We start from the raw sequence: 21,436 nt of genomic DNA on the forward strand, positions 1-21,436 counted from the left end.
CTTGAGGACATTACACAAACTGAAGGAGCCAATCACAGACGATAAATACTTACAATTCCACATATATGAGGTACTTAGAGTAGTCACAATCTTAATGTTAGGGAGAGATGGGGTGGCTGGGTGATGGACATTGGGGAGGGTATGTGCTATGACAAGTGCTGTGAATTGTGTAAGACTGATGATTCACAGAACTGTACCCCTGAGGCAAAACTGGAAAAATAAATATTTAATCTCTCTCCAGTCATAAAAATAAACCTACACAATGTTTCTGAAGTACATGGATGATTACTTAAGTAACTTACAGAAAGAACTGCATGGTTGGCTCAGTTGGTAGAGCATGTAGCTCTTGATCTCAGTGTTGCTTTGTTTGAGCCCCAGGATGGGTGTAGAGATTCCTTTAAAAAAAATCTTCAGGGGTGCCTGGGTGGCTCAGTGGGTTAAGCCGCTGCCTTCAGGTCAGGTCATGATCTCGGGGTCCTGGGATCGAGTCCTGCATCAGGCTCTCTGCTCAGCAGGGAGCCTGCTTCCCTCTCTCTCTCTCTGCCTGCCTATCTGTCTACTTGTGATCGCTCTCTGTCAAATAAATAAATAAAATCTTTAAAAAAAATTTTTTTCAGGGCACCTGGGTGGCTCAGTTGGTTAAACATCTGCCTTCAGGGGTGCCTGGGTGGCTCAGTCTGTTAAGCAACTACCTTCGGCTTGGGTCATGATCCCAGGGTGCTGGAATCGAGCCCCACATCGGACTCCCTGCTCAGCGGGGAGTCTGCTTCTCCCTGTGCCTACTGCTCTGCCTACTTGTACTCTCTATCTGTCAAATAAATAAATAAATTAAAAAAAAAAATCTGCCTTCAACTCAGTTCATGATCCCAGGGTCCTGGTATCAAGTACCACGTCAAACTCCCAGCTCTGCAGGGAATCTGCTTCTCCCTTTGCCCCTTTCCCCACTCATTCAATCCCTCTCTCCCTCTCAGATAAATAAAATCTTTTAAAAAAAACTTTTTAAAAAACCCCATAAAATAAAAATACTGTCACAAGTACATTTAAACACACACACACACAGTATTATACCAATCTCTTTCCTAGCAAAGTCCTTTTTTCCTTCCAGTTTATTCTATCAAATCAGATACAAGTTAACAGAATCAAAGTCAAAATTCTATTTCTCAAAAAGCACAGATCACAGAAAAGAGTAACTATGTAAAAACTGACAGATAACAAAAGTTACTATCTGAGCAAAATGTTAATAAATGACAGGTGGAATTAGGTTTTTAAATAAAAGAAAATCATAAAAATTTCCCAAATGCTTTATTTCCAGTATAAGAAAGTATCAAACTAACTTGAAAAACATTGTAGACAGTGCTATGAAATTGACGTTGTTGCTCAACATTAATGATGTATACCCTGTAACAAACATATCAAAGAGATCTCAATCCTACCCTCACTTACCTTGCCTTTGGTTCAACAAAACATCATGGCTGACCTATCATCCCACTTACAGATTCTTACTGTTTTTTACTTAATTCAAAAAAAAAATAAGGAGGTTAAAAAGAAAGTCTTTCTAGACTCAATGTCACTGACTATTAAGAGTCAAGATCCACTCAAGCAATAAGTAAAATATTTAAAATCTGGGGAAGGTTGATAGTGAGGACTCTTGTTTTCTTTTTTTCCCCCCAATTAAGAGGTATAAAAATGATGGAGAAGATGAATATATCTTTTTAAAAACTTTTTATTTTTTATTAACATATAATGTATTATTAGCCCCAGGGGTACAGGTTTGTAAATCGCCAGGTTTACACACTTCACAGCACTCACCTTACCTAGCACATACTTTCCCCAGTGTCCATAAACCAACCACCCTCTCCCTATCCCCCTCCCCCGCCCCCACCGCAACCCTCAGTTTGTTTTGTGAGATTAAGAGTCTCTTATGGGGGCGCCTGGTGGCTCAGTGAGTTAAAGCCTCTGCCTTCGGCTCAGGTCATGATTTCAGGGCCCTGGGATAAAGCCCCACATCGGGCTCTCTGCTCAGCGGGGAGCCTGCTTCCTCATCTCTCTGCCTGCCTCTCTGCCTACTTGTGATCTCTGTCTGTCAAATAAATAAATAAAATCTTTAAAAAAAAAAAAAAAAGAAGAGTCTCTTATGGTTTGTCTCCCTCCCAATCCCATCTTGTTTCCTTTTTTCCTTCCCTACTCCCGAAAACCTGCCACTTTGCCTCTCAACTTCCTCGTATCAGGGAGATCATATGATAATGGTCTTTCTCTGATTGACTTATTTCACTAAGCATAATACCCTCTAGTTCCATCCACGTTGTCACAAATGGCAAGAGTTCATTTCTTTTGATGGCTGCATAGTATTCCATTGTATATATACCCCACATCTAATTTATCCATTTATCTGTTCATGGACATCTAGATTCTTCCCATAGTTTGGCTACTGTGGACATTGCTGCTATAAACATTCGGGTGCACATGCCCTTTCAGATCACTACATTTGCATCTTTAGGTTAAATACCCAGTAGTGCAATTTCTGGGTGGTAGGGTAGCTCTATTTACAACTTTTTGAGGAACCTCCATGCTCTTTTCCAGAGTTGTTGCACCAGCTTGCATTCCCACCAACAGTGTAGGAGGGTTCCCCTTTCGGTGCATCCTCGCCAGAATCTGTGATTTCCTGCCTTGTTAATTTTAGCCATTCTGACTGGCGTGAGGTGGTGGTATCTCATTGTGGTATTGGTTTGTATCTCCCTGATACCAAGTGATGTGGAGCACTTTCTCATGTGTCTGTTGGCCATCTGGATATCTTCTTTGTAGAAATGTCTGTTCATGTCTTCTGCCTACTTCTTGATTGGATTATTTGTTCTGTGGGTGTTGAGTCTGATACGTTCTTTATAGATTTTAAATACTAGCCCTTTATCTGATATGTCGTTTGCAAATAGAAGATGAATATATCTTAATAAAGCTTCTTAACTGGATAGCATTAAAACAAACAAGAAAGTGATATTTTCGGAAGTTTTTAAGTACTCTGAAAAAAATTATCAGCTTTCCAAAACAGCAATTTTGAAGTATACAGACCTATTATTATTATTAATATAAAAACCACTATTCTAAGTATTTAGAAAATAAACAAAATGGCCCTATAAATTCCTTTATTGTTCATGCTTTTAAATAGTGCTGGAAAAGTGCCAAAAAGGGACAGCTAGATGGTGTTGATATAGTCACTCAAGAATATGTATAAATACCTACCATTACAGGTACAACAACAAAGAAACCCTGACCTATTTGAGAATAATTGATACCTTAATGACAGATCAGCATTTTAAAAAAGAGAGGCTTTATTTGTGTATGTACTGATGGGGTCTATAGTGGTTTGTACTTTCTATGAGCCATGTACATTAATTATTTTGGAAAGGATTTTTGCAGGTACATAAAGATTTATGTAGGTATATACATTTTATATCAAATTCTAATGCTGGACCCATTTTATCAAACGACATTCTATAAAAGGTATCTTAAAATGTTTTGAAAAGCCAGAAATCTTCAAATCTACATAATCTATCATGGTATAGAGATTTATATATTCTCTGCCCATCATACTAAAATAATCCCTTTAGCACCATGCTAATGAAACATCTATATTTCCCTGTGAGAGATGTGCTAGGTTATATAGAAAAGTCTGAGTTCATTTTCAAATGCTTTAATGCAAAAATTCATAAACAGTATTCTATGGACCCAAAAATGCTCTCATCTTTTGGCACTCAAGACTCATCAAAGATCACCATTAACTCAAACAATGTGTCATTTCATTTCTTGGGATATTTATAAGATAATTTGCATAGAATATAAAATGTGATATAAATATAGCCCAAGATCAAACATCTAAATAGATTTTTATTCTGAATTCACTGGTTTATGACCAGGGGCTTAGCATAATTTCTAGAGATACTTTTAACAGCAAAACCCATAAAAGGATAAATAATGCATTTTCCTTATATTCCCAATTTTTTCTATTCTATCCGTTCTAAACTACTGGAGAAATTCAGGTATAGTTCAATTACTGAACTCAGAATCATTCATAGTCATATTATTACTCTGTGTGGCAAATGTTTGTAATCCATGAAGCTATTTTCTCCAGGTTTATTTTAAAGTACTAGAACAAATCAAATATTTCCCACCCATAATTTAAAACCCAGACAAAATTCTTCATGCGAAACATCAAGGGGAAATTATGGCTTACCTCATACTCAATTTCAGGTAAGTTACTCTCATCTGCCTTCTCTAGCTTCTCAGCAGCCCACTTGCTTGCAGCCTCAGCAAGTTCCTTTTCAGTTAGCCTACTGGGTTTGTCTAACACCTAATAAAAATGAAAGAACAGTTCTATTACAATTCTCAAAAGCATTTAAACTTCCAATACATAAAGAAGTATATCCCAGGAGCACTTGGGCGGCTCAGTCGATTAAGCATCTGACTTTGCCCAGGTCATGATCCCAAGGTCCTGGAAGTCAAGCCCTACATAGGGCTTCTGGATCTGTAGGGAGCCTGCTTTTCCCTCTCCCTCCACTTGCCACTCCCCCTCACTATCAAATAAATAAAATCTTTAATAATAAAAAGAAGTATATCCCACTTACCTTAAAATCATGTAAGCCTCCAAATTTATATAGATAACAAGTACATTCTTTATTTGCTTTTTAAAAAATATTCAACACAGAATTTCTTTAAGTAGCAATAATTCCTTTTGGCCATACAGATTAGCTCTGACTCCTAATTTCATTTATAAAGAACTGCAAAAATTCATCTTAAGGAACAAAGATACTGACAGTTAACTAATATATTAACAGTATTTAATGTAGGACCATCATACTAATTTCAATGTATCTTGAATTACATTCAATGAAATAAATAATGCCAAAATATCAAGGTAAATTTCTAACTAATGCAATAGAAAAGTCAGATATGCAATTTTTATAATTTGTAATAATTTATATAAATCCCACTTTTTACACAATATTTATACACTTAAATTTCATTTTTTTGATACTTCTACTGGTTCCCTTCTTCAACCATACCCAATATCAAACAATGTATGGAATTTCAAGTTACAGACAGACCTGGGTTTGAATGCCAGATTCATCACTTGCTAGGTAGATGATATTATATGCACAATTTATGACACTGTGAAGACTTTGTTTCCTCACTTACAAAGCAGATGTTAATAATATTCACTGTTTTATAAAGTACTTGTGAGAATCAAGAGAAGTAATAGACCTGAAAGTACCTAACACAGTTTGGTACTTCAGTTTTTCTTTCTTTTCCATATTAACTGATATAAATCAGTTATAGTAAAACATTTGAAGATCAATCAGTTCATGAGGTCAACATAAAAATGAAGAAAATAAAATTTTTTTTCTGGATCACATGATTCCCATAATACGGTTTACAGACCTACATAACAGAGTAAGATGTAAAAGTTCTAAGCCAAGGGACATCTGGGTGTCTCAAAGTGTCTGACTCTTGAGTTCATGACTCTTATGCTCATGATCTCAGGGTCAGGATATGGAGTCCCCACGGAGCATGGACATGGAGCTGCTCAAGATTCTGTCTCCCTCTCCCTCTGTCCCTCTCCCTCTCTTTAAAAAGGAAAACAAACAAACAAACAAAAAACTAAGCCAAATTAGAAAAATTTGTTCCTTGGGCCCATATAGTAGCTCTGATTACATTCTATTTTATGAGCAAACATTTTCATCAACTGTGTCTTTCACCTCTAATTTTGTCTCCACATCTTCTTTAAAGTCACATCATTAATTCCAAACATACTTCCTCTGGATGACAGTGGCATTAAAAATCTTCACATTAGGGGCGCCTGGGTGGCACAGCTGGTTGAACATCTGACTCTTGGTTTCAGCTGGGGTTGTGATCTCAGGGTCATGACATCAAGCCTCCTATCAGGCTCTGTACTCAACACAGTCTGCCTGGGATTCTCTCTTCCTCTCCCTCTGCCTCCCGCTCATTCTCGTTCTCTTTCTCAAATAAAAATAAGTAAATCTTTAAAAGTCTCCACATTAGAGTATAATACCATTTATAAAGTGCTTTTATATCCACACCTAAAAAAGTATTTTAATTAAATGGAATTCCATGAAGGTGGTTAGGGCAGACTTTATCCCCCTAACTTAAAAACCAAGAAAAGTGAATGTCTAAAAGCTAGTGATTTGCCCAGTCACTAGTAAATGTTAAGCTGGAACTCATGACAAAGGCCCCTGACTTCCTTCCACAGCTTATTCAATTCAGCAAACTACCAGCTGGACATCCATAATATTTGCTGAAAGACAGTAACACTATATGTACGTAGAATGTTTCCATAGCTCCTGAGGAAGCCTAAATATGTCACTCTAAATCCCTATCCACACATAATGTTAAAAAGGTAGAAGTAATACCTCATTATTACCTAATAATAGATTAAAAAGTAAAACAAACAAACAAAAAAAAAAACAAGGGTGCCTGGGTGGCTCAGTGGGTTAAGCCTCTGCCTTCGGCTCAGGTCATGATTTCAGGGTCCGGTGATTGAGCCCCACATCGGGCTCTCTGCTCAGCAAGGAGCCTGTTCCCCCCTCTCTCCCTACTTATGATCTATCAAATAAATAATAAAATCATTTTTTTTAAAGTTAATAACAAAAAAACAAAACAAAAACAGGAGTGCCTAGATGGCTCAGTCCCTTTAGCATCTGCCTTCAGCTCAAGTCATGATTACTGGGTCCTATTATCAAGCCTCACACTGGGATCCCCGCTCAGCTGGGAGCCTGCTTTTTCCCTCTCTCCCTGGTCCTCCTCCCTGCTCACACTCTCTCTTTTAAATAAAATAAAATAAATAAAATCTTTTTTAAAAAGTTAAAAAGACAAAGTAAATTAGAATAAACAACAGTATATGTATGAATATATCAAAGAAAAAAATGTATGCCCCATTTTTTGGTATCTGTTTTGAAGAGAAAGTTAGAGAGTAAAAATAAAACATTGTTAAGTTCTCTCCAGTAAAGATGGAAGAAAATCTTCTACAGCTGAAATCTTCCATCCATCTTTCATTAAATCTATACAGCTGAAAAACTCATTTGAAAGTAACTTCTAACAGTAAGAAACAAATTCTGAAAAATTATTCCTACATGAGGGCAGCCAGAATGTCTTAAAAGAAAAAGCCCTCCATCAAATCAGGAAATCTAGATAAAAGTGTCCCATCGCTGCCATGTAACCCTGGGCAAGGAACACAGCAGGCTGTACTTTCCCAATACTTAAAACGATCATAGATCTAAAACTCTCAAAGTCTGATTCCATTTTAAGACAAAAATGAAAATATCTACTTTTACTGTCAAAACAGCTAAAATTTTAAGAAAGGGGAACCTCTCACACTGTTGGTGGGAATGCAAGCTGGTGCAGTCACTCTGGAAAACAGTATGGAGGTTCCTCAAAAAGTTGAAAATAGAGCTACCCTACAACCCAGCAATTCCACTACTGAGTATTTACCCTAAAGATACAAAAGTAGTAATCCGAAGGGGCACGTGCACCTAATGTTTATAGCAGCAATGTCCACAACAGCCAGACTATGGAAAGAGCCTAGATGTTCTTCAAAAGATGAATGAACAAAGAAGATGTGATACACACATGCATGTGCGCGCATAATGGAATATTCTGCAGCCACCAAAAAACCAAAATCTTGCCATTTGCAACAACATGGATGGAACCAAAGGCTATTAGGCTAAGCGAAATAAGTCAATCAGAGAAAGACAATTATCATGTGATCTCACTGATACAAGGAATTTGAGAAACAAGACAGAGGACCATAGGGGAAGGGAGAGAAAAACGAAACAAGACGAAATCAGAGAGGGAGACAAACCGTAAGATACTCTTAATCTCAGGAAATAAACTGAGGGTTGCTGGAGGGGAGGGAAGCGGAAGGGATGGGGTGGTTGGGTAATGGACACTGGGGTGGGTATGTGCTACGGTGAGCGCTGTGAATTGTGTAAGACTGATGAATCACAGACTTGTACCCCTGAAACAAATAACACATTATACCTTAATTTAATTAAAAGAAAAAACAAACACAGGGCTGACAGGGTTATTAAGGGGATTAAATGAGTCATTATCTGCAAAGGTCTTAGAAGAGGGTCTGGAGATTAAGCATCTGCCTTTGACTCAGGCCATGATCTCAGGGTGTTGAGACAGAGTCCAGCGAGGGGCTCCCTGCTCAGCCGGGAGTCTGTTTCTCCCTCTGCCTCTCCCCTCTGCTTGTGCACACACACTCTCTCTCTCAAGTAAATAAAATCCTAAAAAAAAGAAATTGCTAAAATTCACTATGATTGCTTCCTACTAACATGTACCACAAGTCCTAATGCTGTAACTTATATTTACACTATACTTCAGAAGAAATGAGTATTTCATATATCCTAATTTAAACATTCATAGTGAGTTGGATGGGCAACTATTATATCTTTTCTTTCATTTCTACCTGACAATAAAAACAAGCCAGTCTCTGAGGGGATAAGACACCTCTGACATGGTAAGGCAGAACCAAAGTTTTAATCAAGCTTTCCTATTCAAAACCAGCATTCTAGATCCCTCAGACTTCTGCGAAAGCTCTAAAGACACAACATGTCACAAAGACATGTTTTTCTTTTCTTTTTTGCTTTGAGGCAGTGAAGCAGCTACTCCCTGAATACAGCACAGACTGCCAGGTGACGTCAGTCTCCTCTTGCTGAAAAGCCAAATATACCAAAGACAGAAAAACAGAAAAGTGAAGAAGGAAGAGAATACAAGTAACAACATTTATGGAAAGTCAACCTGAGGTTGGGGAAGAGAACCTCTAACTGCTAAGAGCAGATGGAAAGAGCAAATTAAGGATTAGAATCATGGATCACCTGTACAACATGTTTTGGGACACTGGAAGGTAGGAATAAGGATGAAATAGTGAGGAGCAGCCATGATCTTCAGAAAATTATTTAAGTTCTGAGACTTCTCTATAAAATGGAGATACAGATCTACTTTTTAAAATAATAAAGTAATTACAACCATGGCATATGCTAACACCTGCATCATATCACATAATTACCATTTCTTCTTTGTGGTAAGAACATTTAAGATCTCTTAGCAAATTTTAAGTATACAGTATTATTAACTATAATCACTAAGCTGTACATTAGATCTCCAGAACTTACCATCATGTAGATGGAAATTTATACTCTGACCAATATCTCTTCCCCTTTTCCCTCAACTCCTAGCCCCTACTGACCACTAATCTGTTCCTATGAATTCAGCTTTTTTAGATTCCACATTTTTTAAAAAGATTTTATTTATTTACTTGAAAACAAGAGAAAGCAAGAGCTGTGGAAGAAGGAGAGGAAGAGGCAGGCTCCCTGCTGAGCAAGGAGCCTGACACTGGACTCCAAGATCATGACCTGAGCCGGAGGCAGATGCTTAACTAACTGAGTCACCCAGGTGCCACTTTTGATTCCACATCTAAGTGAAATACAGTAATTAGTCTTTCTCTAACTGGCTTATCATCATAATAAGGTCCATCCATTTTGTCACAAATGCTAGGATGTCCTTTCTCAGAGTTCAATATATTCCACTGTGTATATATACCACATCTTCTGTATTCATTTACCTGTAGAAGGACTTAGGTTGTTTTCAGGTCTTGGTTACTATGAATAATGCTGCAATATCAGCATTTGATATCCTCTTTTCATTACCTTTGGATATATACCCAGATATGGGATTTCTGGATCATGACAGTGCTATTTTTACTTTTTTGAGGAATCCCCATGCTGTTTTCCATAGTGGCTACACGAATTTACATTCCTACCAACAGTGCACAAGGGTTCCCTTTCCTCCACACCCTCACAAACATTTGTTACCTCATCTTTTTGACGACAGTCATTCTAACAGCCATTGAGATGCTATCTCACTATAGTTTTGATTTCTATTTCCCAGATAATTAGTGATGTTAAGTACCTTTTTGTATACCTCTTGGCCATTTATATGTCTTCCTTGAAAAAACTGTCTCTTTAGTTCCATTGCTCAATTTTTAATTGGACTGCTTGATTTTTTTGCTATTGAGCTGTGAAAGTTCTTCATATACTTTACATAATAACCCCTTATCGGATTCATGATTTGTAAATATTTTCTACCAGTCCTTAGGTTGCTTTTTTCATTTCTTGACTGTTTTCCTTTGCTGTGAGAAGCTTTTTACTTTAAAGTGATCCAACTTGTTTATTTTTGCTTTTGCTGCCTCTGCTTTTGGTGTTGAATCTAAAAAACTCATTGCAAAGACTGATGCCAGAGAAATGACCACCTATGTTTTCTTCTAGGTCTTCTAATGTTTTAGGTCTTACTTTCAAGTCTTTAATCCACTTGGAGTTGATTTCATATATGGTGGTAACTAGGGGTCCAGTTTCATTATGTTGTATGTTGCTCAGTTTTCCCAACACTATTTACTGAAAAGACTACCCTTTTTCCTATTATATACTCTTGGCTCCTGCACTGTAAATTCATTGACCATATATGCATGGGTTTAATTCTGAGGTCTCTATTCTTTTCCATTGATTGATATGTCTGTTTTTGTGTCAATACCATACTGTTGGGATAACTACAGCTTTGTAATATAGTTTGAAGTCAAGAAGCATGATGCCTCCATCTTTGCTCTTCTTAAAACTACTTTGGTCATTTGGGGTCTTCTGTGGTTCCATACAAATTTTAGGACGATTTGTTCTAGTTCTGTGAAAAATACCATTGGTTTTTTTTATAAGAATTGCCCAGAATCTATAGACTGCTTTGAGTAGTATGGACATTTTAAGAATATTGATCATTCCAATCCATGAACATGGATTATCTTTCCATTCATTTGTGTCTTCTTCAACTTTTTTCATCAATGTTTTAAAATTTTCAGCATAAAGGTATTTCACCTCTGTTATTAAATTTACTCCTGAATATTTTCTTTTTCATGCTATTGTAAATGGAAATGCTTTCTTAACTTCACTTTTTGATAGTTTATAATTGCTGTATAGAAACACAACTAACCTTTGCATATTGATTTTGAATCCCACAACTTTACTGAATTTATATATTAATTCTAATAGCTGTTTAGTTGACACTTTATGGTTTTCAATATTTAAAAATGTCACCAAAAAAAAAAAAAGACAGACTTACTTCTCCCTTCCCGGTTTCAATGCTTTTTATTTCTTTTCCTTGCCTAACTATTCTGGCCAGGACTTCTGGTTCTATGCTGGTTAGAAGTGACAAGAGTAGACCAGCTACTTTGTTCCTGATCTTTGAGGTAAAGCGTTCAGTTTTTTACCACTAAGTATAATGTTAGCTCTTCGCTTGTCATATCAGACCTTTATTTTGTTGAGGTATATTCCCTCAATACCCAGTCTGTTCAGAGTTTTTAGCATGAATGGGTGTGGAATTCTGTCAAATGGGGTTTTTTTTGCTTCTATTGAGATGATCGTACATTTTTAACCTTCATTTTGTTAATGCAATATATCACACTGATTGATTTGTGGATACCAAACGATCCTTGCATCACTGGAATAAATCCAATGTGATCATGGTGTATGATCCTTTTAATATGCTATGGAGTTTCATTTAGTAATATTTTATTGCAGATTACCACATCTGTATTCATCAGAGATACTGGCCTATAATATTCTCTCCCTTGTATCAAGGTAATGCTGACCTCAAAATGAGTCTGGAAGTACTTCCGCCTCTTCTGTTGTGGTTTGTTTGTTTTTTGGAAGAGTTTCAGAAGAATTAGTACTCCTGAAATATTTGTAGGAATTTACCAGTGAAATAATTTAAGAAAATTATTTCACTTCTGAACATCTTCTTTTTTTTTTTTTTAAGATTTTTTTATTTATTTGACAGAGAAAGAGATCACAAGTAGGCAGAGAGGCAGGCAGAGACAGAGGGAAAAGCAGGCTCCCTGCCAATCAGAGAGCCTAATGTGGGGCTCAATCCCCAGATTCTCAACAAGATCCTAGCTAATATGATCCAACAGTAAATTAAAAAGATTATCCACCATGACCAGGTGGGATTTATCCATGGGATGTAAGGGTGCTTCAACATTTGCAAATCAATGTGATAGAACAAATCAATAAGAGAAGAGAGAAGAACCGCATGGTCCTCTCAATTGACGCAGAAAAAGCATTTGACAAATGTAGCATCTGTTCCAGATTAAAACAATTCAGAGTATAAGGATCTTATATGGAGCATTCCTCAACTTCATAAAATCTATCTATGAAAACCCACAGTGAATATCATCCTTAATGGGGAGAAGCTGACAGCATTCCCTTTGAGATCAGGAACATGATAAGGATGTCCACTTTCACCACTGTTGTTCAACATAGTGCTAGAAGTCCTAGCAACAGTAACCAGACAACAAAAAGAAATCAAAGGTATTGGGGCGCCTGGGTGGCTCAGTGGGTTTAAGCCACTGCCTTTGGCTCAGGTCATGATCTCGGGGTCCTGGGATCAAGTCCCGCATGGGGCTCTCTGCTCAGCAGGGGGCCTGTTTCCCTTCCTCTCTCTCTGCCTGCCTCTCTGCCTGCTTGTGATCTCTCTCTGTCAAATAAATAAATAAAATCTTTAAAAAAAAAAAAAAGAAATAAAAGGTATTCAAATTGGCAAAGAAGACGTCAAACTCTCTCTCTTCGCAGATGACATGATACTTTATATGGAAAACCCAAAAGACTCCACCCCCAAACTACTAGAACTTATACAGCAATTCAGTAATGTGACAGAATACAAAAATCAATGTACACAAATCAGTCGCTTTCTTATACACCAACAATGAAAATATAGAAAGGGAAATTAGAGAATCGATTCCACTTACTATAGCACCAAGAACCATAAGATACCTGGGAACCTGGGAATAAACCTAACCGAAGACATAAAGGATCTGTACACGAGGAAGTACAGAACACTGATGAAAGAAATTGAATTAGACAAAAAGATGGAAGACCATTCCATGCTCATGGATCAGAAAACTAAACACTGTTAAAATGTCTATACTGCCCAGAGCAATCTATACTTTCAATGCCATCCTGATCAAAATTATACCGGCATTTTTAAAAGAGCTGGAACAAACAAACATAAAATTTGTATGGAACCAGAAGAGACCCCAAATTGCTAAGGAAATGTTGAAAAAGAAAAAAAAGAAAAAAAACTGGGGGCATCATGTTGCCTGATTTCAAGCTTTACTACAAAGCTGTGATCACCAAGACAGCATGGTACTGGCACAAAAACAGGCACATAGGCCAGTGGAACAGAGTAGAAAGCCCAGATACGGACCCTCAACTCTATGGTCAAATAATCTTCAACAAAGCAGGAAAAAATATAAAGTGGAAAAAAGTCTCTTCAAGAAATGGTGCTGGTAAAATTGTGAACAGCTATGTGTAGAAGAATGAAACTCAACAATTCCTTTACACCATACACAAAGATAAACTCGAAATGGATAAAAAACCTCAACATAAGGCAGGAATCTATCACAATCCTAGAGGAGAACACAGGCAGTAACCTCTTCAACATGAGCCACAGCAACTTCTTTCAAGGTATATCTCCAAAGACAAAGGAAACAAAAATGAAAATGAACTTTTGGGACTTCATCAAGATCAAAAGCTTCTGCACAGCAAAAGAAACAGTCAACAAAACAAAGAGGCAACCCACAGAATGGGAGAAGATATTCACAAATCACGCTACAGACAAAGGGCTGATATCCAAGATCTATAAGGAACTCCTCAAACTCAACACACACTAAACAGATAATCACGTTCAAAAAATGGCAGATGATATGAATAGACACTTCTGCAAAGAAGATATATGAATGGCTAACAGGCACATGAAAAAATGTTCATCAGCATTAGCTATCAGGGAGATTCAAATCAAAACCACACTGAGATATCACCTTACACCAGTCAGAGTGGCCAAAATTAATAAGACAGTAAACAACGGGTGTTGGAAAGAATGTGGAGAAAGGGGAACCTTCTTACACTGTTGGTGGGAATGCAAGTTGGTGCAGCCACCTTGGAAAACAGTGTGGAGATTCCTCAAAAAATTAAAAATAGAGCTACCCTATGACCCTGCGATTGCAGTATTTGGGTATTTACCCCAAAGATACAGATGTAGTGAAAAGAAGGGCCACCTGTACCCCAATGTTCATAGCAGCCACAGTTGCCAAACCGTGGAAAGAACCAAGATGCCCTTCGATGGATGAATAGATAAAGAAGATATGGTCCATTATACAATGGAGTATTATGCCTCCATCAGAAAGGATGAATACCCACCTTCTGTATCAACATAAACGGGACTGGAAGAGATTACGGTGAGTGAAATAAGTCAAGCAGAGAGAGTCAATTATCATATGGTCGCACTTACTTGTGGTGCATAAGGAGTAACACGGAGGACATTGGGAGATGGGGAAAAGTGAGTTAGGGGAAATCGGAGGGGGAGACAAACCATGAGAGACTGTGGACTCTGAGAAACAAACTGAGGGTTTTGGAGGGGAGGGAGTGGGAGGTTGGGTGAAGCTGCTGGTGGGTATTATGGAGGGCACGTATTACATGGACCACTGGGTATGGTGCATAAACAATGATTCTGGAACACTGAAAAAAATAAAATTAAATTTAAAAAAAGATTTTATTTATTTATTTGACAAAGAGAGAGATCACAAGTAGGCAGAGAGGCAGGCAGAGAGAGAGGGGAAGTAGGCTCCCTGCTGAGCAGAGAGCCTGATGCAGGGCTCGATCCTAGGACCCAGAGATCATGACCTGAGCCAAAGGCAGAGGCCTAAACCACTGGGCCACCCAAGTACCCCTGAACATTTTCTATAAAATGGAGATATATATATCTAATTATACTAGAGGATTTCTGTATGAATAAGAGAAAAAAATATTTACTATAGTAACTAGAATCAGGTAGTTATACAATAAATATTAGGTCTCTGACTATACACACCCCTCCTAAAATAAAAGCCCAGTCTATCAAATATACCCCATGTGATTATTCATTCCCAACTTGTTATGGTCAAAATGAGCAATGATTGAAGTTAAATATTAATTTTAGCATGCCCTGTGGAGAAAATAATATGAGAAAACTGTTCATTTTTCTGGTAGCTACTTTCCAGTTGTGGTTACTTAAGATTCAAGTTTTGGGTTTTTTAAATTATTTTATTTTCCTGTATCTCTACAATGGACCCATGAACAACACAGGTTTGAACTCTGTAGGTCCACTTATATGTGGATTTTTTACCATTCATTACTATAAATGAATTTCTCTTATGACTTTTAAGATTTTATTTATTTGAGAGAGAGAGAGAAAAGGGAGAGCACAAGCGGGAAAGCAGCAAAGGGAGAGGGAGCAGGCTCCCCTCTGAGGAGGGTGCTGAATGTGGGCCTCAATCTCGGAACCCGGGGAACATGACCTAAGCTGAAAGCACATGCGTAATCTACTTAACCACCCAGGTGCCTCTCTATTGTGATTTTTGTAACATTTTCTTTTTTCCTAACTAACTTTACTGCAAGAATATAGTGTATAATATATATAGCATACAAAATATGTTAATTGATATAATCAGTCAGGATTCCAGTTGACAGCAGGCTGTAAGTAGTTAAGGGGAGCCAAAATTTATGTATGAATTTTTGTCTGCACGGGAGGTCAGTACTCACAACCCCTATGTTGTTCAAGGGTCAACGGTACTTTTTTCTTTTTATAACTATTTTATTTTTTTGGTCATTTTTGTATTTTAAGATCAATTAACATATAATGTACTATTAGTTTCAGATGCAGAGGTCAGTGATTCAACAGTCTTATATAATACCCAGTGCTCATTACATCACAAGGCCTCCTTGATGTCCAACAACTGATATTCCCATCCCCCCACCCTCCGTCCCTCCAGAAACCCTCAGTTTACATCCTATGATTAAGAGTTTGTTTTTTCCCCCTCTCTGATTTCGTATTGTTTTATTTTTTTCTCTCTTCCCCTATGATTCTCTGCCTTGTTTATTAAATTTCACATATCAGTGAGATCATATAATTGTCTTTCTCTGATTATTTCGCTTATCATAATACCTTCTAGTTCCATCCAAGGCATTGCAAATGGCAAGATTTCATTTTTTTTATTTCTGAGTAGTATTTCATTTTACACACACACACACCATATCTTCTTTATCCATTTAATCTGTAGATGGACATCCGGACTCTTTCCATAGTTTGGCTATTATGGAAATTGATGCTGTAAACATTGGGGGGCATGTGCCCCTTTGGATTAATACATTTGTATCACTGGGTTACATACCTAGTAATATGACTGCTGCATCATAGGGTAGCTTTATTTTCAACTTTTTGAGGAACCTCCATACTGTTTCCCAAGAGGGTTCCCCTTTCTCCATATCCTCACCAACACCTATAGTTTCCTAACTTGTTCATTTTAGCCATCTGGGGGTTCCTGGGTGGCTCAGGGGGTTAAGCCTCTGCCTTCAGCTCAGGTCATGATCTCAGGGTCCTGGGATCCAGCCCCACATCAGGCGCTCTGCTCTGCGGGGCGTCTGCTTCCCCCTCCCTTTCTGCCTGCCTCTCTGCCTACTTGTGATCTGTCAAATAAATAAAGTTTGTTTTTTTTTTAAATTTTAGCCATCCTTACTGGTATGCGGTGAGATTCTTAGGTATCTTAGGCATCTTACTCATTGTGGTTTTGACTTGCATTTCCCTGATGATGAGTGATGTTGAGCAGTTTTTCATGTGACTGTTGGCCATTTGTATGTCTTCTTTGGAGAAATATCTGTTTGTGTTTTCTGCCGATCTCCTGATTGAATTATTTGTTCTTTGGGTGTTGAGTTTGAGAAGTTCTTTATAGATTTTGGATACTAGCCCTTTAACTGATAAGACACTTGGCAAAGATCCTTCTGCATTCTGTCAGCTGTCTTTTGGTGTTGTCTACTGTTTCCTTTGCTATACAAAAACTTTTTATCTTGATGAAGTAACAATAGTTCATTTTTGCTTTTCTTTCCCTTGCTTCTGGAGACATATCTAGCAAGAAGTTGCTGCATCTAAGGTCACAGAGATTGCTGCCTGTGTTCTCCTCTAGGATTTGGATGGATTCCTGTATCACATTTAGGTCTTTCATCCATTTTGGGTTTATTTTGTGTATGGTAAAAGAAAATGGTCCAGTTTCATTTTTCATGCATGTGGCTGTCCAATTTTCCTAACACCATTTGTTGAAGAGACTATTTTTTTTCCATTGGATATTCTTCCCTGCTGTGTCAAAGATTAGTTAACCATAGAATTGAAGGTCCATTTCTGGGCTATTCTGTTCCATCGATCTATGTGTCTGTTTTTATGCCAGTACCATATGTCTTGATGATTACAGCTGTGTAATACAGCTTGACGTCTTGAATTGTGATGCCACCAGCTTTGGTTTTCTTTTTCAATATTCTTTGGCTAATCGGGGTCGTTTCTGGTTCCATACAAATTTTAGGATTATTTGTTCCAGTTCTGTGAAAAAAGCTGATGATATTTTGATAGGGATTGTACTGCATGTATAAGTCGCTCTCGTAGCAAAAACATTTGAACAGTATTTGTTCTTCTAATCCATAAGCATGGAAGGTTTTTCCATTTCTTTGTGTCTTCCTCAATTTCTTTGATGAGTATTCCATAATTTTCTGAGTACAGATCCTTTGCCTCTGTGGTTAGGTTTATTCTTAAGTACCTTACAGTTTTTGGTACAATTGTAAATGGGAATGACTCCTTAATTTCTCTTTCTTCTGTCTCATTGTTAGTGTATAGAAATGAAACTGATTTCTTTGCTTTGATTTTATAGCTTGCCACTTTGCTGAATTCCTAAATGAGTTCTAGCAAGTTTTTGGTGGAGTCTTTTGGGTTTTCCATATATAGTATCAAGTCATCTGCAAAGAGTGGAAGTTTGACTTCTTCTATGCTGATTCAGATGTCTTTTATTTCTGTTTGTGTCTGATTGCTGAGGTTACGACTTCTAGTACTATGCTGAGCAGCAGTGGTAATAGGGGACATCCCTGCCATGTTTCTGACCTTAGGGGAAAAACTCTGAGTTTTTCCCCATTAAGAATGATACTCACGGTGGACTTTTTGTATATGGCTTTTATGATATATTCCTATATAACTATGTAACTAACTATGTAACTATATAACTATATATATATCCCTACCTTGTGAAGACTGTTAATCAAGAAAGGAAGCTGGGGCACCTGGGTGGCTCAGTGGGTTAAGCCACTGCCTTCGGCTCAGGTCATGATCTTGTGGTCCTGGGATCGATTCCAGCATTGGGTTCTCTGCTCAGTGGGGAGCCTGATCCCCCCACCCCCGCCTGCCTCTCTGCCTACTTGTGATTTCTACCTCTCAAATAAATAAATTAATAAAATCTTTTTTTAAAAAAGAAAGGAAGGAAGCTGTACTTTGTCAAATGCTTTTTCTGCATATACTGAAAGGATCATATGGTTCTTGTCCTTTCTTTTATTTATGCAGTGTATCACACTGATTGATATGCAGATGTTGAACCACCCTTGTAGCCCAGGGGAAACCCCCCCCTAGTGTAGTGAATAATCCTTTTTTTTTTCATGGTAAAGACTGCTTTATTGGTGGCAGTTAGTATGAGTCAATAAATACTGATCCCCAAATAACTCATTTATTTATAGTTACTGATCCATAGAGAGCTGAACGAAACTGACCCAACTGTCTGCTGAGATGATAAACTGAAGTCAATCTTGCTTCTTGGGAAATGAAGCCATAGCTAGCTAATATATGGCATATGCTGTTCTACCAACTGTAAGCATCATAGTAGCTCTATACAGGAGGGGATCAGCTACTCCACCCTTTAGATGCACTGGAATTCCATTATCCTCCTGAAACAGCTTTTGTTTCTCTGGAACTTTATTTTCAAACTGCCTGTGTGAAGCAGTACTTATGGTCCTGTGGGCAATGTGATAATTGCCACAGCATCTTGGCTCAGTTAATACCCACCAACTGCAACAACCGACCACCAAGAATGAAACTCCCCACACCGGAACTGGAACTTGTAAATAATCCTTTTAATATACTGCTGGAGCTTACTGGCTAGTGTCTTCGTGAGAACTTTTACATCCATGCTCACCAGGGATATTGATCTGTATTTGGGTAGGGTCTTGGTCTGGTTTTGGGACCAAGGTAATGCTGGCCTGCCTCATGGAAGGAGTGTGAAAGTTTGCCTTCCATTTCTATTTTTATAAATTGTTTCAAAAGAATAGGTATTAATTCTTTTTTAAATGATTGGTAGAATTCTCCTGGGAAGCCATCTGGCCCTGGACTCTTTTTTGTTGGGAGATTTCTGTTTACTGACTCAATTTCCTTACTAGTTATGGGTCTCTTCAGGTTTTGTCTTCTATTTCTTTCTGTTTCTGTTTTGATGGTTTATATATCTCCAAGAATGTACCCATTTCTTCCAGACTGCCTAATTTGCTGGTATGAACTTGCTCACAATATGCTCTTAAAACAGCGTTTCCTTGGTGTTGCTTGCGATCTCTCCTCCTTCATTCATATTCATTTGGGTCCTTTCTCTTTTCTTTTTGAAATGGCTGGCCAGGGGTTTATCAATCTTTCAATTCTTTCAAAGAACCAGCTCCTAGTTTCATTGATCTGTTCTACTATTGTTTTTGTTTCTATTTCATTGATTTCTGCTCTGAAGTTTATTATTTCTCTTCTCCTGCTGGGTTTAGGCTTTATTTGCTGTTCTTTCTCCAGTTCCTTTAAGAGTAAGGTTAGGTTTATATTTGAGCCCTATGTTGTTTCTTGAGAAAGGCTTGTATTGGTATATGCTTCCCTCTTAGGACTGCTTTTGCTGCATCCCAAAGGTTTTTTGTTTTTTTTTTTTTAAAGATTTTATTTATTTATTTGACAGACAGAGATCACAAGTAGGCAGAGAGAGAGGGAAGCAGGCTCCCTGCTGAGCAGAGCGCCCAATGTGGGGCTCGATCCCAGGACCCCAGGATCATGACCTGAGCTGAAGGCAGAGGCTTTAGCCCACTGAGCCACCCAGGTGCCCCCATCCCAAAGGTTTTGAATAATTTTGCTTTCATTTTCATTTGTTTCCATGAATTTCAGTCCTTAATTTCCTGGTGGACCCATTCATTCTTTAGTAGGATGCTCTTTAGCCTCCATGTATTTGACTTCTTTCCAAATTTCCACTTATGGTTGAGTTCAAGTTTCAAAGCATTGTGGTCCAAAAATATGCAGGAAATGATCCCAAGCTTTTGGTACCAGCTGAGACCTGGTTTGTGACCCAAGATGTGATCTATTGAGAATGATCCATGTGCACTCGAGAAGAATGCGCATTCCGCTGCTTTGGGATGGAATGTTCTGAAAATATCTGTGAAGTCCATCTGGTCCAGTGTGTCATTCAAAGTCTTTGTTTCCTTGTTGATCTTCTGCTTAGATGATCTGTCTATTGCTGTGAGTGGGGTGTTTAAGTCCCATACTATTATTGTATTATTGTTGATGTATTTCTTTAATTTTATTACTAACTGATTTATATAACTGGTTGCTCCCACGTTAGGAGCGTAAATACTTAAAACTGTTAGATCTTGTTGGATAGACCCTTTAATTATGATACAGTGTCCTTCCTCAACTCTTATTATAGTCTTTGGTTTAAAATCTAATTTGTCTGATATAAGGACAGCAACCCTAGCTTTCATGTCCATTAGCATGATAAGTGGTTTTCTACCCCCTCACATTCAATCTGGAGGTATTTTGGGGTCTAAAATGAGTCTCCTTCAGAAAGTATTATCAATGGGTCTTGCTTTTCTATCTAATCTCCATACCCTATGTCTTTTGATAGGGGCATTAACCCACTTACATTCAGAGTAACTATTGAAAGATTTGAATTTAGTACCATTGTATTACCATTAAAGTCACTGTTTCTGTAAACTGTCTCTTTTCCTTCCTGGTCTGTTATTTTTGAGCTCTGTCTTCACTTAAAGGATCTCTTAATATTTCCTTCAGGGCTGGTTTAGTGATCAGAAATTCTTTTAGCTTCTATTTCTCTGAAGCTTTTTATCTCTCCTTCTGTTCTGAATGATGTCCGAGCTGGATAAAGTACTCTTGGGTGGTTAGTTTTCTCATTTAGCACTCTGAATATATCATGCCAGTCTTTTTTGGCCTGCCAAGTCTATGTGGATATGTCTTCTGCCAGAGTAATGTTTCCACCCTTGTAGGTTACAGATGTCTTGCCCTGACCTGCTTTCAGGATTATCTCTTGGACTCATAGCTATGCAAGTTTCACAACTATATGTTGGTGTGTTAATCTATTTTTATTGATTTTTGAGGGGAGTTCTCCGTGCCTCCTGGACTTGAATGCCTGTTTCGTTCCCCAGATTAGGAAAGTTCTTCACTATAATATGTACCAATATAC

The 21,436-nt window shown here is 37.8% G+C and overlaps 1 protein-coding gene across 9 annotated transcripts in view; it reads right to left on the bottom strand.

Annotated features, from left to right (window-relative positions):
* Positions 1-21,436, bottom strand: part of PPHLN1 (periphilin 1) — a 156,766-nt gene that overhangs the window by 63,676 nt on the left and 71,654 nt on the right. For all 9 annotated transcript variants that reach the window (XM_045073148.1, XM_004765554.3, XM_004765556.3 and 6 more), the window contains one exon: positions 4,226-4,342. In XM_045073148.1, coding sequence (XP_044929083.1) covers positions 4,226-4,342 — 117 coding nt within the window. The remainder of the gene's footprint in view (positions 1-4,225; positions 4,343-21,436) is intronic.

Source organism: Mustela putorius, unplaced genomic scaffold (genome assembly GCF_011764305.1).
Source record: "Mustela putorius furo isolate JIRA1106 unplaced genomic scaffold, ASM1176430v1.1 tig00537227_pilon_pilon_pilon, whole genome shotgun sequence".
Lineage (NCBI taxonomy): Eukaryota > Metazoa > Chordata > Mammalia > Carnivora > Mustelidae > Mustela > Mustela putorius.